We start from the raw sequence: 24,832 nt of genomic DNA, 5'->3' as shown, positions 1-24,832 counted from the left end.
AGCTGCACTGACCAGAGGGAGTGGCCTCCACCAGGACGGACCCCATTGGAGGAAGAGAGGCAGAGTACAGAAGAAAGACTACTGGCCGGCCGCAGGAGGAGGACGGGAGCCCCGCCAGCATGCCCGGATATGGGGAGGGGCAGAACTACATTCCGGACTAGGCCGCAGCCGCGGCCTAAATTGGTTTCCTGCCCACCGTGCAGCCCGCCTGAGAATCGGGCGAAAGTGAAAGTAAAACTGAAGAGCCAGCTGTGCAACCGCAGCCCAGCTGACAGGAGCTGCGGTAGGCGCACCGGAAACAGACAGGCTGCTGCCCAGAAGTAAGCAATGTCAGGGAGGGAGAAGGGGAGGGAGCTGCCCCGCGATCCCCGGAGCCCCAACAATGCTACAATAAAAACCGGAGACCCCACCCCTGCCACCTATAATAATAACTGAAAGAAGATGAAGGAGAAATCCCCCTGAGGCCCCTGAATGAAGATGAGGGAAAAATCCCCCTGATGTCCCAGTTATAAGGGGGGCCCCCTAAAGGCAGAGAAAGATGAGAAGGGAAAGCGGGGGGGGGGGGGGGGATGGAGAAAGAGGGAAAAATACTCCCCGTGTATCCTGCACATTCACCCAAGACGTCTTCGGCCAGCTATGGTCACCTGCATCATGTCAGGCTGAGACAGCGGGACAAGCATGGAAGATAGGGGGACCCAGACCCGAGGTGCAACCCTAGGTGCTTTCCGTTGGCGGGAAGGGGTTAACGGTGCATACTCTATGCCCCGTGCCGCATATGGGGGAACAGGTAGCGCCATGCTCCTGAACCCCCACCTAGAAACCAGAAATGAAAAAAGGAGAAAGAACCTAAATACACGCCCTAGCTAGAAAATAAAAAAGAAGACCAGGCCTGGAGAACTCCAGACCTGCATCTGCCTCCTACTGATGCTAAGCTAAAACTGATTAGCTCAGAGTCAGTGGGTGGGGTATATCCTTCCAGGAGGGTCCGACTTCTTTTTGTATGCCTAATGTCAGCCTCCTAGCGGCCGCAAGATATACCCACAGTCTCTGTGTCCCCCAATGGAGCCAACCGAGAAAGGTAATTTTCTAATGACACATTCCACATTTGACTTACCCATTTTCCACCGCTGCTAGTATTAAAGGAAATCTGTCATCAGTGTCAACAGACAGGTAGTGCAGGTGACACCGATGACAACGATACTTACCTGGTCTCGTTCCGTGCTGTGGTTCTCTGACTATCCTCTTCGGTATCTTCAGCTTCGGGCCAGACTTAGTGCATGGGCAGAGCTTGGTGAGGTCACCACTGCTGTTCTCTGAAGGGACCCGCTGCTAGCAAACCGCAACAGCGACGTCACTAAGCTCCGCCCATGCTCCAAGTCGGGCCAGGAGCTGAAGATACCAAAGAGGATAGCTGAAGAACCACAGTACGGAACGGGACCAGGTAAGTATCGTTGTCTTCAGGGTCACCAGCACTACCTGTCTGTAAAGGTTAGTGCAGATGACACTGATGACAGATTTCCCTTAATTTTATTTTCAGAAGGGGTTGCTATATTTAAAATTAAGATTGTTAAAGGAAAGTGGACTTACAGTTCATTTTTCAGAAGATAGCTTGGACATGGATAAAACATGGGTAAAATTTTATCCAGAATATGAACCACAGCACGGAGATGTCTTGCTTGTATTAGTTCACCCAGCATGGTCACACCCTCCACACAAAACTTATCTACACTGCAGACACATAAAGAATTGGAGTTAGTTAAGGTCAGACATATGGATGAACATATATCTATAAAACAATAAAAATACAATGATCAAAGAAAAAAAAAACAGTTTGAAAGTTTTTCTGCAGTTTGGTGTGTAGTTCATCACTTTGTGTCTTTTCCGTTCTAGTGGCAAGTTCCTATAAGGGTTTATTCACACAAAGTATCCTGCGCAAATTTAATGCGCAGGATTTGAAGTGGCAGATTTTCTGCTGCAGATTTCAATGTAAACTAAATCAGCAGCTTCAAATCCTGCGCATGAAATATGACCAGGATGCTTTAAGTGTGAATACACCCTAAGGGTAGGGTCACACATTGCAAATATGCAGAGTATTTTCTGCTGTGCAGTGGGAAATGCGTTGCGTATTCTCCTATTAGCAAATATACACGGCTTCCCCGTAGTAGCCCTGTGTGTGAAGTGAGGGAGAGGCAGGGCCATCGCGCCAGCATAACTGTGATGTGCCAACCTCACTGCCAGTTAGCCCTGTGTGTCTGCTTATAGGAGAATACGCAGGATATTTCCCACTGTGCAGCGAATTTAGCACTGTGTGAAATACGCTGCGTATACGCAATGTGTGACCCTACCCTTAATGAGATTCTCTAGCTTAAAAGGGAACCCGTCACACTGAGAATGTAGTGTAATCTTCAGGAATCAGGTTATAGAGCATGGGGGCTGAGCAGATTGTTATATAGTTTTGTGGGAAAAGTTCCAGGATGACTTGTCATTTATTTGTGTAATTCTCGGCTCATTCTGGGCTAAGTAGTAATGTGGACTGACCTGCTCAGTGATTGACAGCTGTCTGAGTATAAAAAGGCATACAGAGTACTTCTGGCATATCTACCATAAGTATTCTAAGAACTATTGCTACAGTAACATATTGGATCCATATTGGATACAGACATCTAGCCTATTTTTTAACATTATACATAAGTGAACATTTTTTCTATTTTTTATGAGGAATCTTTGAGTTCATTTTTTCCCTTCATTTACAGGAACAAACTTTTCGTTTCTCTACAGTGACATTGTTTCATTTGTTTGTTTGCTTTTTTACTTTCCAGGAGATGCAAAAGACATTCCTTCTGGCAATACTTGCAATTACATTTGTCTTCTTTTTATCGAGTGTGCTGTATGGTTATTTTAGTATTATTACATTTTTTTATATGACAATCTATTTTATTAATATTAGTGTAGTACCCACAAGGGCGCTGTGGTCTGAGACACGGATCTGTGATTAATTATAGAGATCATAATTTAATACATTTTTATATATTTTCACATCATTATTTTATGTCCAACTAATCTTTAAGTAGGACAACCCCAGATGACTACTTAGCCCAGAATGGGCAGAGATCTACATCTCCCTTCTACTCTATAACATAATGCTTGCAGTGTGACAGCTTCCCTTTAAGCAATGAGAGTTAAAGGGACTTGTCTTGAAACAATCCATTTCAATATACAGTGTCTTATCATGGAATACAGAGGTCATGAGGATGAGCTATAAATATCAGTGAAATACCTGTGTCCCACTGAAGCAGTAGCCAGAGCGATGTAACAGCCTATAGGGACCCCAGATTTCACAGCCTTCAACACGGGGTGCAGGACATTGGCTTCCGTCAGATCAGGAACAGCATCACAGATCTGCTCTGGACGGTCGTTTCTGTGCAATTTAAGCCTCAATACCAAATCCCAGGACCACTGGTTGAAGGAGGCTTCAGGAGACTGTCCAGTTCGGACTATGCTGGCCAAGTAGGACACCTGAAAAGCACAGCAAACAGACCCAATTGTGATCACACTGGAATAATCAACTGTTGCCTGTAGCCCTAAGCCCTTGTAGAACCAAGAGAAACCTATTAAAAGTGCCACTATCTTTTTCCCAGTGACACAGTAACTGTATGAGCCCCATTATTGCTTTAGGGAGGGTTATCAGAGTACACACCAATGACCAGTGTTTCCAATCCAGAGGGCCTCCAGCTGTTGCAAAAATTCAACTCACAGCATGCATAGACAGTCAAAAGCTATTACAACTTATGCTAGGGAGCTGGCGTGAATTGTAGTCAAAATCCCTAATTTATTAAGGGGCTCAAGAAAAGCTGAAGCCAGCAAGATTTTACTTAAAACCTGTGAAACGTGAAGATAGTAAATTTACTCCTATAAGTTAATATAACCTAAATGGTGGTCATACAATGAATATATCTGATGGCAGAATGCTTGTTTGGGTGACCGCTATTCTTCCCCTCACATGCATGCCTAGTTATTAATGCTGAGAGGGGAATAAGCTACTGTAAGAGTCCTCTGTCCACTTCAGGCACGTGTAGCAGTGGCTTATTTTCCCTAGGAAGAAAAGGAGAGAGCATGGAAGTTTAACATGTAGACCCTTCTCTCCCCTGACATTGCATAAGATAGATGTCTGGTCCTGAGTTCAGCCAACTCTGCACTTAAATGTGATGGGGCACAAAGGGGTTACTCCAGAAAAAATAATGTTTTCAAGTTACCATATATACTCGAGTATAAGCAGAGTTTTTCATCACGATTTTTCGTGCTGAAAACACCCCCCCTCGGCTTATACTCGAGTGAACTCTCCGCCCTCAGTGGTCTTCAACCTGCGGACCTCCAGATGTTTCAAAACTACAACTCCCAGCATGCCCGGACAGCCATCGGCTGTCCAGGCATGCTGGGAGTTGTAGTTTTGAAACATCTGGAGGTCCGCAGGTTGAAGACCACTGTTCAGACATTGACAGGTGGTGATGATGAAGGGGGGGGGGGGGGTGATGACAGGTGGTGATGATGAAGGGGGGGTGGGATGATGACAGGTGGTGATGATGAAGGGGGGTGTGTGGGATGATGACAGGTCGGTGATGATGAAGGGGGGGGGTGGGATGATGACAGGTCGGTGATGATGAAGGGGGGGTGGGATGATGACAGGCGGTGATGATGAAGGGGGGTTGTGGAATGATGCCAGGTGGTGATGATGAAGGGGGAGTGTGGGATGATGACAGGGGGATGATGACAGGCGGTGATGATGAAGGGGGGGGTTGTTGGATGATGACAGGCGGTGATGATGAAGGGGGGGTGTGGGATGATGACAGGCGGTGATGATGAAGGGGGGATGATGAAGGGGGGATGATGACAGGGTAATGATGAAGGGGGGGATGATGACAGGTGGTGATGATGAAGGGGGATGATGACAGGGTGATGATGATGAGGGTGTTAATGAAGGGGGTCTGGATGATGACAGGGGGGGGATGATGTATTTCCCACCCTAGGCTTATAGTCGAGTCAATAACTTTTCCTGTATTTTTGGGGTGAAATTAGGGGCCTCGGCTTATATTCGGGTCGGTTTATACTCGAGTATATACGGTAACTGGTGTCAGAAAGTAATACAGATTTGTAAATTATTTCTATTTAAAAATTTAAACTTTTCCAGTACTTATCAGCTGCTGTATGCTCCAGAGGAAGTTGTGTAGTTCTTTCCAGTCTGACCACAGTGCTCTCTGCTGACTCTGCTGTCATGAACTGTCCAGGACATGAGCAAATCCTGCTCTGGACAGTTCATGACACGGACAGAGGTGTCAGCAGAGAGCACTGTGGTCAGACTGGAATTAACTATGCAACTTCCAGAAACCAGTCCAATCATGGTGGATGTTACTGAATCCAAGTTCAACCCTGGTGGATAAATAGACGACCACGTGTTTAGTTCTGTTTGACTAACTGATGGGAAAAATGGTCGGGGGCCACTCCACAAAAAAAGATTCTTCTGTAAAAAAGATCTTTTGTAATAACGGAGGAATAGATTACCTACAGATAACTTCACAAAAGATATTACCTGCTTAATGCTCTCAGAGATGACCCCAGTGTAGGGTTTGTCAGAGATGTGTTTCTGATATGCTTCCAGGACCATGAGTGCCACCTCCACATGTAGGGTGTGATCCAGATGCAGAGTTTTCTGATAAAAATAAAAACATTTTCATTTCATTTAATTAAAACCTAATATACCAAATACTCAATCAAGTTTCTGTCTGCGTATGCACAATAACATTCAGGTTTGATTTGAAAAATGGTATTTACTCCGTCAGAAGCTTTTCTCCTACTAGCTAAAAGTTATTCTTCTTTTGTACTATTTATATTCTTCAGTGAAGGATGCTTAAAAGGGGTATTCCAGGAGAAAAATATTTTTCATTTCATATCAACTGGCTCCAGAAAGTTAAACAGATTTGTGAATTACTTCTATAAAAAAAAAAAAAATCTTAATTCTTCCAGAAGTTGCTGAAGTTGAGTTGTTCTTTTCTGTCTGACAACAGTGCTCTCTGCTGACACCTCTGTCTGTCTCAGGAACTGTCGCGCAGGAGCAAATCCCCATAGCAAACCTCTCCCACTCTGGACAGTTCCTGAGACAAGCAGAGGTGTCAGCACAGAGCACTGTTGTCAGAAAGAAAAGAACAACTCAACTTTAGCAGCTAACTACTGGAATGATTAAGATTTTTTAATAGAAGTCATTTACAAATCTGTTTAATCTGGAGCCAGTGGATATTGAAAAAAAAAAAAAGTTTTTTCCTGGAATACCCCTTTAAATTGAGCACAACTTCTATCAGTGGCTCCAGTTTTACAGCACTGACTGCTAAGATAAAAGAAAAAAAACGAGTGCAGTGACCAGTAGTATTCACATGATCAAGTTTTGACTTAAAGGGGTACTCCGCCCCTAGACATCTTATCCCATATTCAAAGGATAGGGGATAAGATGTCTGATCGCGGGGGTCTCGCTTCCCCCTCAATGTAAGTCTATGGGAGGGGGCGTGGCAGCCCTCACACCCTCTCCCATAGACTTGTATTGAGGGGGCGGGGCGGACATCATGAGGGGGCAGGGCCGTAACGTCACAATACTCTGGCCCCTGTATCGCCTGTCATTAGACACGGAGTGAAGTTCGCTCCGTGCAGCAGATGACACGGGCTGCTGCAGGAGAGATCACAGGAGGTTCCCAGTAGTGGGACCCCCACGATCAGACATCTTATCCCCTACCATTTGGATAGGGGATATGATGTCTAGAGGTGGAATACCCCTTTAACCCCTTAAGGACCGAGGGTTTTTCCGTTTTTGCATTTTCGTTTTTTCCTCCTTGCCTTTAAAAAATGATAACTCTTTCAATTTTGCACCTAAAAATCCATATGATGGCTTATTTTTTGCGCCACCAATTTTACTTTGTAATGACGTCAGTCATTTTGCCCAAAAATCTATGGCGAAACGGGAAAAATAATCATTGTGAGACAAAATTGAAAAAAAAAAAAACGCTGTTTTGTAACTTTTGGGGGCTTCCGTTTCTACGTAGTACATTTTTCGGTAAAAATTATATGGTAAAAATGGTATCTTTATTCTGTAGGTCCATACGATTAAAATGATATGCTACTTATATAGGTTTTATTTTTGTTGTACTTCTGAAAAAATCATAACTACATGCAGGAAAATTAATACGTTTAAAATTGTTATCTTCTGACCCCTATAAATGTTTTACTTTTGCGCGTATGGGGCGGTATGAGGGCTCATTTTTTGCACCATGATCTGAAGTTTTTAGCGGTAGGCATTGATAGGACTTATTGATATCATTTTTTCATGATATAAAAAGTGACCAAAAATGCACTATTTTGGACTTTTGAATTTTTTTGCGCGTACGCCATTGACCGTGCGGTTTAATTAACGATTTTTATAATTCGGACATTTCCGCACGTGGCGATACCATATATGTTTATTTTTATTTACACTGTGTTTAGGGGGGTGATTCAAACTTTTAATAGGGAAGGGGTTAAATTATCTTTATTAACACTTTTTTTTTTTTCACTTTTTTTTTGCAGTGTTATAGCTCCCATAGGGACCTATAACACTGCACACACTGATCTTCATCATTGATCACTGGTTTCTCATAGGAAACCAGTGATCGATGATTCTGCCGCTTGGCTGCTCATGCCTGGATCTCAGGCACTGAGCAGTCATTCGGCGATCGGACAGCGAGGAGGCAGGTAGGGGCCCTCCCGCTGTCCTGTAAGCTGTTCGGGATGCCGCGAATTAGCCGCGGCTATCCCGAACAGCCCACTGAGCTAACCGGCATACTTTCACTTTAGACGCGGCGTTAAACTTTGAACGCCGCGTCTCAAGGGTTAATAGTGCGCGGCACCACGATCAATGCCGCGCGGTATTAGCCATGGGTCCCGGCCGTTGTTAGAGGCCCGACCCGCTATGACGCGGGGCCCCACGTTATAGATCGGGAGCGGACACATGATGTTCCAGTACGTCATGGGTCCTTAAGGGGTTAAAGCAGTATTTATACAGAAGGATCAGTACTAGTGGAACACACCTGGCCAAGGAACATTTTACACAACCCACTGTCAAGGCCTCCATTAAATACTACTGGTCAGTGCAATCCAATTTTTTCTTTCATATGGACTGGATTTTATCACAATTTTATCACTATTATTCATAAGGTTTCGCACTGCGGAATTACCACACCATATTGTCTGCCACCTATTTCCTTCAATCTAATTGAAGTGATCCTAAACAGAATTTGGGGATTTAATATAAAAGGACTAAAATCTTGTGCACTTATGCGGCTGTTTAATCCCTTGTAGCTCTGTTTGTTCAGACTGGCTGCAGTGTAGGAGCAGAAGCCCACCACAAGTCCTGAAGGAAGTTGGTGCATTAAAAGCCTACTTCTGCCAGTGAGAAAAAGATTATCAGGTTAAGGAGTTACCTGATAAGGAGGGAGTATGGTGATCTGCTTTATGATATCATAAGCCTAAGGTCCCTATTACATGGCCTGACCCCATACAATAAATGAGTGCTCTTGTTTACAAAGCTTTTATATAGCTCAAGTGCTAGGCAGGGAGGGCTGCACAATCGCTGGATCATATGTCTGGCACTTTGCTGCAATCAGCCACACATCCTGTTACACGTGTATATGTGTGGTTGACTGCCGATGACTTTTTTTTATTTATTGAGAAAGTACATCTCAAACAGAATACACATCATTGTCCGTATCAGAATGAAATGTATAATATCCTACAATCAATAAAAACAAAATAGCACATCAACAATGATCACACAAAGATAAGAAAGCGCTAAAAGCATAAATCTCCACATAGAGTTCTAACACTAGAAAATACCGTATTTATCGGCGTATAACACGCACTTTTTAGGCTAAAATTTTTATCCTAAAGTCTATGTGCGTGTTATACGCCGATAAGCCGCTGCAGTTCAATGATTTAAAGCAGGCACTTTAAATCAATGAACTGCAGCAGCTTTGCAGGTGCAGAGACAGCCAGCGCTGCCGGCTTCTTTGCCCCTGCCTGCCCTGGGGTCTAGAGCCCTGCTGCCGGCCCTTCTCTCCCGCTGGCTATCGGCGCCGCTGCCCGTTCTCTCCCCCTGACTATCGGTGCCGGCTTCAGGCCTCCGGTGTGCGCCCCCTGTGTCGTTGCTATGCGCTGCACGGCGCGGCACATGAAGTCAGTACGCCGTGCCGTGCATAGCAACGACGCAGGGGACGCAAACCGGAGGCCTGAAGAAGCGCGGACCCGACCCCGGCAACAGGTAATTATGCAACCGGGGATAGGGGGAGGCAACGGGGCAGCGGCGCCGGCAATGGGTGCCGCTGCCCCTTCTCTCCCCCTGGCTGTCGGCGCCGCTTCTCTCCCCCTGGCTATCGGTGCCGGCAAAGGGGCGCAGGCACCGATAGTCAGGGGGAGAGAACGGGCACCGGCGCCGATAGCCAGCGGGAGAGAAGCGGCGGCGGCAGCAGGGCTCTAGACCCCAGGAAAGGCAGGGGGAGAGAAGCGGGCAGCGACGGTCTCTCTCCCCCTGCATTTCATGAGGGTGTATCGGGGTATACACGCGCACACATACGCACCGTCATTTTACCATGGATATTTGGGTAAAAAACTTTTTTTACCCAAATATCCTTGGTAAAATGAGGGTGCGTGTTATACCCCAATAAATACGGTACTCAAGCAGTGTTAATTTCATCAACAAATTTACATCAAAATTTTAGTGAACAACTGTTTTTCTGTGACTAAAAACTAGACTAAAACTTAATAATAAAAATAAATGAATGAATAAATAAAAATTAAGTTAAGTTATGATGACTAAAACTATAACTAAAATCTATCGACATTTTAGTCAACTAATAATAATTACATCAGAAGTATAGAATCCCAACAAAACCCAATTCTATTCCACTAAGTCTAATGTAGATTTACGCAACAAAAATCTTACGACAGTTGACTTAAACTAGACTAAAACTAAAAAATTCTGATGATAAAATATGATAAACTAAAAGTCATTTTAGTCAAAAGCCTATGACAAACTAAATCAAAATTAACATTGGATTTAAATGGGGTACTCCGCTGCTCAGTGTTTGGAACAAACTGTTCCGAACGCTGGAGCCGGCGCCAGGAGCTTGTGACGGCTGTCACGCCCCCTCCCATAGACTTGCATGAGGGGGTGGGGCGTGACTTCATGAGGGGGCGGGGCTATGACGTCCCGAGCTCCCGCCACCGGCTCCAGTTTGTTCCAAATGCTGAGCAGCGGAGTACCCCTTTAAGAAGAAAAGACATGGGTGAGGGAATCTTAAAGTCTTAGAAACCCATTAGGAGAGTAATAAGTCACATGCCGTTGGTACTATACACCCCATACTTTGTCATATTTATCAAGTACCAATGATCATTACCAATGATTTTTTGATGGGTCAAAATGACCAGATCTGCTGCCCAATGGGCTCGGCCTGATAATTGCCCTATATACTATGGCCCTAATTTTCCACCGTTGGCTATTGTTGCATACCGTGTCACTGATGCCCCAGTTCAGACCCTCCAGGATAATGCAGGCCAGTTTGTTCTCCACCACAGACAGGTCGTAATTGATCAGCCAGTCCCTGATGACTCCTATTTCTGAGGCACTTGGTCTCCATTGATGTAGTGGCAATTCTTTAAATAGGTATAGGGATACCTTATAAAAGGAAAAACAATGGTAAGGTAAATAAGCAAGTGTATTAGATAAAAATTACAAGAGAAATTTAGACCTTCATTGATGGAAACAGCCAAGACTAAGAACTGTCAAGTGCATACGTTTAAATGCATGTTGAAAAGTATTGCTTTATTTTACCTGTGGACTTTTAATGGGAAAACTTAGTACGTAGTACTATGTAGAAAACGTAGTACTTTTGATTACATTATGTCTTGTTTACATCTGTATAAAAAAATTGTGGGGAATGAAAGTGTCATATACCACACATTCCTGTCCTTCACAAACAACATATACTGGGGGAATCCTTTTGTTAACTTTAGATATAAATGTATGGAAACATAAAACCTTAGTTTCATGTATTTGTTTTTTGTTTTCAGGTGTGTGTTGTAACAGGATTTGAATTAAATTCCATAAATTTTTTTTACAAAGAAAAAATATATAAAGTAAATATATAAAAAGATGGATATTTATATGTTTAACCTAAACATAAAAAAAACACGTACAAAGTTGCATATGTCTGTAGCTATATGTTTCTCACATACGCTAAATGTGCATTCAAATCATGACGTAAATAGCCCCATAACATATACATGAAACAAATACATAAAAGCACATACAACTAAATGCAGTTTTATGAACACTTCTATTTTTTGCATATAGAAAATGTACAGCTAAGTTTAAAAACGTTTTTACATTTAAAAAAACTCTTAAAAAAAACTTGTAGAATTCAACTCAAATCCTAATTGCTCTATAAGTTACTGGTGTATAGAGGGTGGAATTTTACCTCTAACTTATAGGCTTCCCTTATGCAACCCAATGATACCCTTATTTACCATACACCCTAGTGACGATAAAAGTGCCATCTTTATTGATAATTCGCACAAAATGTATTAAAATACCAAATACCAGATGTTCCTATTTAATATGGAAGATGATTGACCAACCGGTCTTAACAAGTGTTCTCATCAAAACAGAGTGCTAGGTGCCTGCAGTGCACCCGCATTAATGATGAATAAAGAGCATTGGCATTTGTTTTTAAAATTCAAACGGGGGGCCGTTTCTTCTAATTTTGCACAGAAATTCTGTAGTATGAACAGGTCCTTGGGTTCCAGAAATCCAGTATACCCTTAGTATATACATTTGAAATGAAAAATGATCTGTATGTTTTGGCTAACATTCATTAGCTACATTTACGGATGTAATTCAGCAAACTCCCGATATGGCATCCACATCAAGTCAAGCTACCACCTTCTCCACCGTGACATCTGGCACGGACATGCTCAACGGTCGTGCCTAACAACAGCACACAAAAGGCGGAAGAACTCCAGCTGGGTATGTCAGGTTAAAAACTGCTTTATTAGAAAAATATAAAAAAAATTCCAAATCCACCACAGCAGGTATATGTGCTAAGGATCTGACGCATTTCGGTGAACACATCTTAGTCATAGATCTGATATATACAGATATCATTAGTATGAAAAAAAAAATCTTACCATCCCAACTTTATCAATGGTTTCCCGTACACGCTGCAGGAGCACAGATATGATACTAGAGTGTGCACTAGTAATAGTGGCAAGAAGCTCCCGACCCACTTTAGAAAACGCTTCTCTCGTAGACATACTGACATAGGAAACCTAAAATATACATAAGAAACAAGGCATTACTAGATAAAGGTCAATACAGTGAAAACACTCAGTCCACATCTATAAGGGCTTAAAGGGGTACTCCATCCTTAGACATCTTATCCCCTATCCAAAGGATAGGGGATAAGATGTCTGATCACGGGGGGTCCTGCCGCTGGGGACCCCTGCATTCTACCATGCGGCACCCACCTGTAACGGCTTCCAGAACCGCTGGAGGCCCTCAGGCTAATACCATCCCAACCACGGGGACGTAAGATCATGTGACGTCACACCCCGCCCCCTCAATGCAAGTCTATGGTAGGGGGCGTGTCAGCTTTCACACCCCCTCCCATAGACTTGCATTGAGGGGGCGGGGTGTGATGTCACACGGGGCGGAGTCGTGATGTCACGATCTTATGTCCCCGTGGTCGGGATGTATTAACCTGAGGGCCTCCAGCGGTTCTGGAAGCCGTTACAGGTGGGTGCCGTATGGTAGAATGCGGGGGTCCCCAGTGGCGGGACCCCCACGATCAGACATCTTATCCCCTATCCTTTGGATAGGGGATAAAATGTCTAGGGGCGGAGTACCCCTTTAACGGTTCCAAATCACACTATTCACTCATTAACTGGTCAACCTGGCGTTGTATGTGAGTCGCAAGTGTCCTAAGAAATTTGATAAGGTGTGGACCCCCTGGCTTCTCATTGATGCATCGGCTGATCCCCCGGCTAGATTGTCCCAGTAGATCTCCTACAGTGTGCTACTGTTTTCTAGACTTTCTCCAGTTGGGTCTCAGATAGTTCCCTTCCTTACCGCTGATGGATGACCTGTCATTATGATGAAGTAGGTCTTTGGGACCCCAGGGGGCTGTTGTTTATGTTTACCTGGTTGGTAATGTCTGTAAATTGATATGCAAAAATAAATACTTTAAAAAAAAAAAAATAAAAAAAAAAAAGGGTCAACCTGGCATCAATTACATTGTTTTAATGTCTAAAGGTCTAAGCCCTAGAATTCAAAAAGAAAAAGTAGTTAAATGAAAGCTGTATAAACCCATCCTGGTTAAGTGCCCCCTAGTGGTGGCTACAGACTGACTGAATTTTGTCACTGAGAGTTTTCCTATAACGACAACTTATCACCTATTCACAGTTTAGATCCAACACTGGCATCCCCACCAATTATGTAAATGGGGATCCTGAGTGTTCCTCTTTAAAACGGAATGGAGTAGATTATAAACACTGCCTCTCCATTTAAAGTCTATGGGACTTATGCAGATAAGTAAAATCCTTTTCTCGGAGGATCCATTGTGGGACACAGACCTTGGGTATATGCTGTTGCTGCTAGGAGACTTGACACTATGGAAACCAAAAAGTCGGCTCCTCCCAGCAGGATATACCCGCCTACAGAGCCTGAGGTAATCAGTTTAGTCACCAAGCAGTAGGAGATGACCGAGAGGCAGAGAACCAAGACCAGTCCGAGGCAACCTGAACAAAAAATAACTGAACACACCCTCGGACAGGTAACCAAACACAGGAACACCAAAGAAAGGGCGGGAGCTGTGTCCCCCAATGGATTCTCCGAGAAAAGGATTTTACGGTAAGAACAAAAATCTCCTTTTCTCTATCGGCTCCATTGGGGGACACAGACCTTGGGACGTACCAAAGCCGTCCCTTGGGTGGGTAAGCAATCAGTCAGGTGAATGGCTGGACCACCGCCGCCTGCAACGCCTTACGGCCCAGAGTAGCATCAGCTGATGCAAAAGTATGAACCTGGTAGAACCTTGTGAAAAAGAGCAAAGACGGCCACGTGGCCGCTTTACAGAACTGCGAGGCCGAAGCCACGAAGTGAAAGGCCCAGGATGCCCCGAAAAATGGGCGGAATGTGCCAAAACCCCGAAGGGGGAATCTTCCCCTTGCAGCAGTAAGCAGACTGGATCCACCGAAAAATTGTGGCCGTAGAAGCAGGTCGTCCTGTAAGACGACCTTCCAGAAAAACAAAAAAAGGAGTCACACTGCCGAAAGGAAGTGACTGAGAGACAAGTTCGAACAGCCCTCTCCACAACCAGTTTGTGGAGCAAACTCCCTGGGATGAGAAGGGGCAGGACAAAAAGACAGCAGGATGATGTCCTCATTGAGATTAAAAAGTCGAAACCATCTCAGGTAAAAAGGACGGACCTGGATGGAAAACAATTTGACCTGGTATACAACCAGGAAGGAAGAACGGCAGGAGAAAACTGCCAGCTCTGACACCCACCTAACAGAGGTAAGAGTAATAAGGAACGCCACCTTCCAGGGAAGGAGGCGAAGAGGAATGTCCCTGAGAGGTTCAAAAGGAGCGCCTTGCAGGGCACCTAAGACCAAGTGTAAGTCCCAAGGGGGAGAAGGGACCAAGAAGGAGGGGCAGTGTGTGCCACTCCCTGAAGCAGGTCTGGACATGAGAATTGAACGCCAGAGGACTTTGAAAAGGAATGAAAAGGGCCGAACTTTGACCCTAAAGGGAGCCAAGAGCCAACCCTTGGGCCAACCCTGACTGGAAAGGGAAAAGGGGTCGGGGAAGGAAAACCACGACCAGAGAAAAAAGGCTGAGATTCACACCAATGAAAATAAGACCGCCAGGTATGGTGGTAAATCTACGCAGAGGAAGGCTTGCGAGCCCTCAGCATAGTGCGAACCACTTGGGAAGAGAAACCTCGGTCTCAACCTCCACGCCGTCAAAAGCCGAGACGGTAAATAGGGGTGGCACAGGGGACCTAAGATAGGAGGTCTGGGCGAGAGGGAAGGCACAGCGGTAAATCGTTAGGAGCCTGACCGCGACGACGTACCACTCCCGGCGGAGCCAGTCTGGGCCACGAGAATGGCGGGAATGCCCTCTGCTGGGAGTTTCCTCAGGACTCTGGAATGAGAGGAAGGGGAGGAAACAGATAAGGTAGGGCCAGGCCTGACTAAGAAACAGATAAGGTAGGGCAAAGCCCGACCAAGAGAGAGGAATGCTGCAGTTGTAACGGGACAAGTAGAGGTCCATGCCTGGAGCACCCTAGAGGTTGCAGGTCACTGCAAACAACTCCGGATGTAGGGACCACTCGCCTTGGATGGCTGAGGACCAGCTGAGACAGACCACCTACCAGTTGAGTTTGTCCGGAATTGAAGATCGCTGAGATGGTCGGAAACTTGAGTTCCGCCAAGAAGGGAATTTCCCGAAGAAGCAAACAAAGATAGAATTGCCCTAGTCCCAGCATGTTGATGGGGAGAAGGGCTTCTGGGGGGACCAAGACCCCAGACCGGCCGGTCCTTGAAAATACCTCCCCAGTCCAACAGACCGGCAGGAAGTAGCACCCTTGAAAAGCAGGGGGAAATGAAGCCACCATAGAAGGGGCCGACAAGACTGTCGAGAGAGAAAGGGTACCTGTCCCACTGGAAGAGAATCACCAGCTGAAGGGGTTGGTGATGAAACTGTGCGAATGGCACGGCCTCCACGGCCGCCAGCAACCGACCCAGGACAGTATGCAAAAGCGAATGGAAACTGGAGCAGGATGCCGAAGTTATCTGACTCCTGACAAGAGAGTCATCTGAATGTCCGGCAGAGTCGAAAGCGGGCAGAGGCCGCGTCGAACTGGAGCCCCAGGAGAGAGGTTGAACTTGTCACGATTAACTATCCAACCGAAGAGAAAACAAGGGTTGGAGGTTGAGACTAAGACTCCCCAGAGTCTGATCAGGAGGTTGTCCAAGAAAGGAATCACTGAAACAACTCTTGTCCGTAACAGGGCTATCACAGGCGTCAGGTCCTTGGTAAGGACCCGCGGAGTAGTGATCAGACCGAAAGGGAGAGCCACAATAGAAAATGGCCTTCCGGAACTGCAAAGCGGAAGTACCGCTGATGACCGGGAAATATTGGAATGTGGAGGCAGGCATCCTTGATGTCCACCGAGGGAAGAAGAAGAACTCCCCTTGAACCATGGAATCCAGCACCGAACGGAGAGACTCCATTTGGAATGGGAAGCAGAAGATACTGGTGGAGATGCTCGAGAACCAATATTGGGTGAACAGCAACGCCCGTCTTGGGGATCACAAAGAGGTTGGAACAAAAAAAAACTTGAAAACGTTCCTTTGAAGGAACAGGGACAATTACGCCCTGGATGAAAGGGAACTGGAACGCGCCCCGAAATGCCTCCGCTAGAGAGGAGGATCGGGGGATCCGGGAAAGAAAAAAGCAGTCCTATGGAAGGGAGGCAAATTCGACCCTGTATCCGTTGGCTACAACATACCTGAAAGTGCGTGTCCAGGCATCCCAAAAGAGAAGACGACCAACCACCCGAGAAAAGTTGGCGTGTGGGGGCGGCCCCTCAGGCCGAGGTAGGCCTACGGGTGTCTGCTGGGGTGGCAAAACGGCCGGAACGGTTAGCCGACCTCCGGGATGGATGGGTCAGGAAGGAGGGAGCCCTAGTCCCGTGAAGGTGCCGCAGGACCAGAAGGAGGAGGACTTCCGATGGAAAGTGATTCTGCGAGCCTTATCCAGAGGTATAAGGAACTCTTTCCGCCCGTCGCCTCACTTCTTGAAGGCTGTGTCCGCATTCCAGGCTATAAGCCACATGGAGCGAAGGAGGGCTACAAGGTAGCCTATGGCAAAGGCAGCACACCGGCTGCGCATGGAAGCAGAACCCAGAAAATCTCTGGCATAGGAGCATCGGAGAGCTAGTCTAGATAAATCCCCAGGAGGGATCCTGAATACTACCCTGGCGGAGTTGGGAGACCATACTGAAAGGGCATCTGACACCCAGTCAGAAGCAAAAGCAGGAAGAAAGGAGAAACCTGCTGTCTCAAAGGACAAATTTTGCCAAAATCTCCACCTTCTTGTCCGCTGGATCCTTGAAGGCAGCCGCATAAGCCAACGGCCGGACAGTCGCCTTAGAGAGGCAAGAGACCGGTAGATCCATAGTTGGAGAGGAGGTCCACCGAGCAATGAGGTCCTTTGCGAAGGGATACCGCACTTGAACCTTCTTCATTTTCTGAGACTTTTTGTCAGGGTGCCTTCAGGCGGATTCCAGCAGGGAATTAAATTCAGCGAGAGAGCTGAAAGTCTTGGATGCCGGTCGGGCATGAAGAAAGGAGACTTCTGGAGACATCTCCGAAGTTCCTGGGTCCTTTAGCTGGAAGGTGTCTCTTATGGCCGAAACCAATGAGTACACCACATCAGGCATATCCGTGCAGCCCTCTGAGTCGGAGGCCGAATCAGAAACCTCATCCACTTGGGACACTTGGAAACCAGATCCGGAGGAAAGGGAAACTGAGCTTGAATATTCTTGGTTCCCTGGAAACATTTGTCCTGATGCTTTCAAGCCGCGTCCAGTATGGCGTCAAATTCAGCATGAGAACTGAAAGCCTTGGGGGAATGTCAAGAGCGGCAAAAAAAAAAAAAAAAAAATTCTGGATCAGGATCAGAAGTTCTTGGGTCCTCCAGATGAAAAGTGTCCCTGATGGCTGACACCAAGCTGTCCACCATATCAGACATGGCCGAGTGGTCCTCATGATCCGAGGTAGATTCCGACTTGTCATCCACTAGTTCCCCTGGAGAGTGGAAGCGTGCAGTGGTAGCTTTAGACTAGGGCATGTGAGACCTAGAACGAGGAGTCTGGGACCTGGGATGGTCACTGGGGGAGCGGCCCCTAGACTTGGGGCGCTTCCGGTGAGCTGGTGAAGAGGAGAATGACCTACGGGAAGAATGTATATCCCGAACACACGACTATGGAGAAATTACTTTAGGGCGCTTGTGAGAGCGCTGGGAGTGGGGGTCAGGAGAGACCAAGCAAGACCACTCCAAGGCCAAAGCCACTGATCTGTAGACCCTAGCCAGGTTGGAGATCGACTGGGAAAGGGAGAAAACCCACTCTGGGAGAGGGGCAGACACCACACTTTCTGGAGGGACATCCTGAGAAGAAGGAGAAGGGGGGAAGGAGCGCGTGGTGGACTAGGCGGGACAGGTGGATTCAGTGGAACCACACAAGAATAGTAGGTGACCAAGGCTGCGGACGCCTGTCTTGGGGGGTTCGGGTCTGGGGTCGGACATAGTTGCTAGTGAGAAATAGTCAGCAATAAAATGGAACAATCTCACCCAGGTCCTGTGTCCCTCGGCTGGAGCTGGAAGCAGGCTGTAGCTGAGCTGTAACCCTTGACTGAAGCTGGGAAGCAGGCTGTGGCTGTGCTGTATCCCGGCTAGAGCTGAACAGGTAGCAGCTGCAGGCAAGCAGGCAGAGAGAAGGTGGAGATGCCGGCTGCACTGACCCAGGAACAGGGCAGTCACAGCACTAGAACGGCGTCCTATTGGAGCCAGAGAGGGAGGCACACAGAAATTGACCTCCAGAAGCAAAAAAATCATTGGTCGCAGAAGAGAGGAGGGTGAGCACTCCGCCAGCACGCCCGTAATACAGGAAGTGGGTGGAGCTAAGTCCCGGTGTAGGCTGCAGCCTCAATTAATGTGCACCCCGCAGTGCGTACATGCCTGGGAAGTGGATTCAAACAAAAGTAAAAGCGTGCCGGCCACACGCCGCAGCGGAGCTGACAGAGGCTGCAGGCGGGCGCTAGAGTGCTGAAAACTCTAGTAAGCAGGCCTGCGGTGGGGGGAGGGGGAGGTTGCCCCGCTACCCCCGACATGTGCATAGAGGGAGAAGACCCGGAGGCTGAAAACCCCTAACCCCTAGAATTAATAAAAGGTAGCCATCACCCCAGGAAAATCCCTCTGGGGCCCCAGGTAATAGGGGACCCCAAGAGGCAGATGAAGAGGTGCTGTGGAGGGAAGGAGGGGGAGGAGGGCTGGGGGAAGGAGAGGGACATACTCATCCTAATCCGCCATACTCATCTAAGATGTCTTCAGCCAGCTATGGTCACCTACATCATGTCAGGCTGAGACAGCGAGACGAGCAGGGAAGATAGGGGGACCCGGACCAAAAGTACAACACCAGGCGCTGGCTGTTGGCGGGTAGGGGTTAACGGTGAATACTCTATTCCCCGTGCCCCTTAGCCGCATATGGGGGAACAGGTAGCGCCATGCTCCTGAACTCCCACCTAAAAAAGAGAAAATGAAAAGGAGAAAAGAACCTACAAACAGGCCCTAGCTATAGAATAAAAAAGAAGACCTGGTCTGGAGAACTCCAGACCTGTGTCTGCCTCCTACTGACACTAAGATAAAACTGATTAGCTCAGAGTCAGTAGGCGGGGTATATCCTGCCAGGAGGGGCCGACATTCTCTTTGTATGCCTAATGTCAGCAAGATATACCCACGTCTCTGTGTCCCACAAAGGAGATGACGGAGAAAGGGGTCATTATTGTAATGTACGGGACAGTACTGATGCATGTGAGCCCTGCCTTAAATTCATCTAAAATGTATAACTGGCAAACACTGTATCTAACAGGGCACACACGGTAGATTTACCTCATAAATTTCTAATGCAATGGTGTTCACCAGCTCCTCATCAACTTCATTCCGCTTGGTTTGTGCCATCTGAGCAAACGTGGTCAGGAGACAGATTCCTTCAGAGCTGTTCATTGTAGAAAAATACTCCTCAAATTTTTCTCGGTTCACAGGATCTATGTGGAAAAAAAGCAATGCTCAAATGAAACATCATTGATTCAGACCAAGTTAGCCGTACTAACCACAGGCACCATGCCAAACCTACAGGTCTTATTAGTATGTTAGAAAACCGCTGCATTTTCCTACTACAAATATAAACAAATATCTAGACAGCTTGTCCAGTGAAATTGCAATCAAAGATGCTCTCTACATAGGTCTGGCATCCAGGGACCTATCACAATAAGGGAATGACACCGCAGAAAAAAATAAAAACCTCAATGGTAAATAACCCATATCAGAAAAGTAAAATAGAGTCAGCTCTAAGGGCAGCACCTAAAGAACAACAGGTAAAAGAAACAGCTTAAGAAGGCCCAACACCTACTAGCAGGAAAATAAAAATGAAGAAGCAAGAAAGGCCATATTCCTACTATATTTAATTAAGCTCTCCTACTTAGAAAAGTCTAACTTTCTGCAGTGACCACCGGTGTGTGTGTGTGTGGGGGGGGGGCACAATCTTTATAAGACTCCTAATATACAGCCTTTATATTTGTGGATGAAGGAACTGAGGACATGTGCTACCGTATTTTTCGCACTTTTTCTTCCCCAAAACTGGGGGGAAAAAGTCGGTGCGTCTTATACGGCGAATACACCCCTATGGCGGCGGTCCCTGCGGCCATCAACGGCCGGGACCTGCGGCTAATACAGGACATCACCGATCGCTGTGATGCCCTGTATTAACCCTTCAGACGCGGCGATCAAAGCTGACCGCCGCGTCTGAAGGGAAAAACCCTTCACCGCGGCGGTCCCGAACAGCCCGACTGAATAGCCAGGTTAGTGCTTACAGGACACCGGGAGGGACCTTACCTGCCTCCTCGGTGTCTTCTCCTTTCAGGGATCCCCTGTACGGCCGGCGCTCTCCTTCCTCGTCATCACGTCGTCGCGTACGTGCGTAACGACGTGATGGCGGCGACGGAGAGCAAGGATACCCGTCCGGCAGCAGAGACGTTCCGGAGCGACGGGGACACGTGAGTATTACCTCCTATGCAGTGGTCTTCAATCTGCGGACCTCCAGATGTTGCAAAACTACAATTCCCAGCATGCTGGGAGTTGTAGTTTTGCAACATCTGGAGGTCCGCAGGTTGAAGACCACTATTGGGTTCAAAATCTTAATTTTTTTAATATTTTGCACCTATAAATTGGGTGCGTCTTATATGCCGGTGCGTCCTATAGGACGAAAAATACGGTAAGTACTACATAAACAGGCACAGGGCATGTAAGATTCTTTATTCTAGAGAAAGCTAAATCTTTGAGGAAGAAGAGGTACAAAACTTTAACATTGGAAAAGGCACTGGTGCTAATAGTGAATGTAACATACCATTCAACGTGGATTGGCAGGTGGCCACATCTATCCTCGAATATAGGTTCTCCACGTCCTTGCTCTCAGCATAGTGCATGATATACAAGAGCTTCCACAGCATGACGCTTGACAAGGTTCCATATGGCATCTCGGACATGAAAAGCCAAATGCCCAATCTAAAGGAAGACGACAGCAAAGACAGATACGTTTGTGAATGTGTTGATATAAAAGTCAAGCACGCAAGTGCAGGCTCTACTTGTGACTATTCAGTGTACAGTCTGTAAAAGCATGCTAAAATGTACACTATGCACACAATACACATACACTGATAATCTTTTGTAGCCTGAACCTATCATGTAAGCATAAAAAATGCGTCCTAGTAGCAGCCTGTGCCCACTGTCTTCTGTGTCCTCCAATATTACAAGCAGGGAAAAGTATTGTGCCTAAAGTAAATATCTATGCCTGTTAGCTTGCTGGTATCTACCCCCATACACGAATCTACAACAATTGTCACATTTGGCCGATTTTTATGTAGGGTGTATGACCAACATTTGGCCTACAAAGGGATATATATCAATATGTCCTGTGATGTGTTTAGGAGTTGTAGGAAATAATTATATTTTTGAATTTTTTTTGGTGCACTGTACCCGAAGATACTGCCATATCGGGTCAATGCAAAGGGCAACGGAAGCAAGCTCAAAAATCCATTTAATATATGGTCCCCAGATAGGGGACGTATCAGATATTAAACTGATAAGAACAGAGACTACAAATGATCTTAGAAGAGAAGAGATAGGAAATGTATACATTAGTTAACAGCCTTACCTCTTTGCCTTGAGGACATGGAGGACAGCGGTCAGGAAGAGCTCATCATATATGGCCTGTAGCTTCCCCAGGGAGTAGAGCTCTGAGCTCTGTTCTCTGCCACGGTTACTGCTCAGGTACAGAGCCCAGTGGTCACTGATGTAACACAGGGTCATCCTGGAAAACACAACCATTGTATGAAATTTTGCAACACATACATAATAAAACATTTGCATAGGAATGGCCTGCATGTGTAAGCTATGTACTAGCCGGAAAAAAAACATGCTGTGGATATGCCATTAACGTCTAAGATGAAAATAATCTTTTAAGAAGCACCCTGTCCTACCTTCAAGACAGCCAAGCTGTATGTCCCTCTAATATTTGCATGGCAAAAAAAAAAGTTCATTCACATAAATAAGCTTGTATTGTGTTGGCAAGAGCTTTAAAAAGACAATGCCTTTTTAAATAGAAGGAATGCACTACGATCCGCAGCTATGACCAAAACACATGAGGGTTCTGACCAATAGAGCAGATTTCCTTCAGTACCACACACCAAAGATCATTCAGATAACTTACCTATTTTCATCTGTCACAGACTTTAAATGGAGAGGCAGGGCCAATGCTTAAAGGGGTACTCCACTGGCCAGCGTTCGGAAGTAAATGTTACGAACATTGTTTTAGCGCTGCAGGAGTTGGCCACGCCCCTTGTGACATCATGGTCACACACCCCTCAATGCAAGTCAATGGGAGGGGCGTGACCATGATGTCATGAGGGGCGTAGCCGACCCCCGCAGTGCAAAAAGGAGATTTTTTTGTACTCACCGTAAAATCTCTTTCTCGTAGCCTTCATTGGGGAAGACCACACCCAACCATTTCTTCATTTTTTTTGTCCAGATACTCTTTTCCGTTTTTTTAATTTTTTTAGCCAAGATTCTTTCTAGGGTCCTTTGGACAGGTTTCTTTGTTGGCTTCTCCAGCTGCTTTTTGACAAAACTGATTACCTCACTTCCAGTGGGCGGCTATATCCTGCCAGGGAGGAGCCGACTTTTTTTTCCTAGTGTCAGTGCCTCCTAGTGGCAAGAGCATATACTCATCAGTAAGAAGTGCCCCAATGAAAGCTACGAGAAAGAGATTTTACGGTGAGTAGAAAAAAAAAATCTCCTTTTCTCGGTCGCTCTTCATTGGGGGACACCTATACTGATGGGACATACCAAAGCAGTCCCCTAGGGTGGGAAAAAACAACCACCAGAGAAAGGGAAACAGACAGAGACCGAAACCACTCGACCATAAGGCCCGCGGATGAGATCCCGAGCAGAGACAACCAAGGCCCACAAACTGAGCTCCCGGAAGAACCCCCGGCCCAGTACAGCCACGTGTAATGGCGGCTGAGGAGCTGGGCACATCAGAGAAAGGGCACCCATGGCTCCATCTTCTCATACTTACCCTGAAGTCTTCAGCCAGCTAAAGGCCGCGCTACATCACGCCAAGCTGGCATAGCGAGGCGGGTAGGGGCACGTGGGGAATCCGGACCAAGGTACTACCTCCAGGCACTGTCCGGTGGCAAAAATGGGCTTGATGGCCCATACTCTTATGTTTCGTGCCCCGTTGTTGCATGTGGGAGAACAGGTAGCGCAGTGCTCCTGTCGCCCAACCTAGAAAAATAACAAAAGGAAAAAGAACCTAACTAGACGTTCTGAACGAGAAAATAATAAAATAATAGACCAGGTCTGGGAGAGCTCCCAGACCTGTGTCTTGCCTCCTACTGACACTAGCTTAAACTGCTTACCTCAATTCCAGTGGGCGGGTATATCCTGTCAGGGAGGAGCAGACTTTTTTTCCCAGTGAAAGCGCATCCTAGTGGCAAGAGCTTATACCCATTGGTATTGGTGTCCCCCAATGAAAACCGACCAAGAAAACAGAGTTCAAAACGTTTACTTAAGACCGCTGGCCAGTGGAGTACCCCTTTAAACTCTGCTCTATTCAAACTACTTCTAGCTGTGATTTTGTAACTGGAGGAACTGAGGTCCCCTGTTCTAGCAATTAGTGAGGATCTCACTGGTTGGACCCCTTCCTATGTAGCATTTATCACATATTCTTTATATTAGACTAGAATATCCCTTCAAGAGCCAAAGTTGATCAAAATTACAGAGGAGGAGTAGTATGTATGTTTAGCCCAAAGGAGTTTTTCCAGTATTTCACTATTAGGGAAATCTCCACAGACATCTGTTGGCCAGGTTTACACAATAGCCCCATGTCCCATAACTTAAGATAGCCAGACGCCCTGGTCTGCCACTGCACAGAATAAATATCTGCAATAATGTGAAATAGCAGAAAAAGAAAATACCGTATGATGCATCCGATCCGTTTCACGAACTGTCGATACCGTGCCCTGTTGAAGGTCTCTAATCCGAGGGCCAAAAGCTCAAGTAAAGAATTGGCAAAGGCAAAAATCTTCATCATTTCCTGGGGAGTGGTTTTCTCAGGATAATATTCCCCTATTGGAAATAAAAATGCAATCAGTATTTTTGGCATGCATTTCCAGTAAACTGGGCCCAGTAAGCCACTCCCACTTCTTTTCCTGATCTTTTCTCAAGACAACTGGAGCAGTCTGTTTTTTTATCTTCCCCTCCCATTCCATGTTACTACTACAAAAGAATTTTATGGGCAGTTTTCAATATTTTATACACATTTTCATTTTTCTTTTGCTTCTGTGTGTACCTTTTGGTGAAGCA

At 46.2% G+C, this 24,832-nt stretch overlaps 1 protein-coding gene and 1 pseudogene across 2 annotated transcripts in view; both read right to left on the bottom strand.

Moving 5' to 3' along the window:
• EPG5 (ectopic P-granules 5 autophagy tethering factor) overlaps positions 1 to 24,832 on the bottom strand; it is a 167,160-nt gene that overhangs the window by 105,102 nt on the left and 37,226 nt on the right. For both annotated transcript variants that reach the window (XM_056543389.1, XM_056543398.1), the window contains exons 9-17: positions 24,445 to 24,595; positions 22,122 to 22,277; positions 21,315 to 21,472; positions 19,802 to 19,956; positions 12,256 to 12,396; positions 10,580 to 10,744; positions 5,585 to 5,704; positions 3,278 to 3,516; positions 1,588 to 1,728 (exon numbers count right to left, since the gene is read on the bottom strand). In XM_056543389.1, coding sequence (XP_056399364.1) covers positions 1,588 to 1,728; positions 3,278 to 3,516; positions 5,585 to 5,704; positions 10,580 to 10,744; positions 12,256 to 12,396; positions 19,802 to 19,956; positions 21,315 to 21,472; positions 22,122 to 22,277; positions 24,445 to 24,595 — 1,426 coding nt within the window. The remainder of the gene's footprint in view (positions 1 to 1,587; positions 1,729 to 3,277; positions 3,517 to 5,584; positions 5,705 to 10,579; positions 10,745 to 12,255; positions 12,397 to 19,801; positions 19,957 to 21,314; positions 21,473 to 22,121; positions 22,278 to 24,444; positions 24,596 to 24,832) is intronic.
• LOC130337514 (U2 spliceosomal RNA) lies at positions 21,928 to 22,090 on the bottom strand (annotated as a pseudogene).

This window comes from Hyla sarda, chromosome 1 (genome assembly GCF_029499605.1).
Source record: "Hyla sarda isolate aHylSar1 chromosome 1, aHylSar1.hap1, whole genome shotgun sequence".
NCBI lineage: Eukaryota > Metazoa > Chordata > Amphibia > Anura > Hylidae > Hyla > Hyla sarda.
This window is presented reverse-complemented; position numbering and strand designations above follow the sequence as displayed.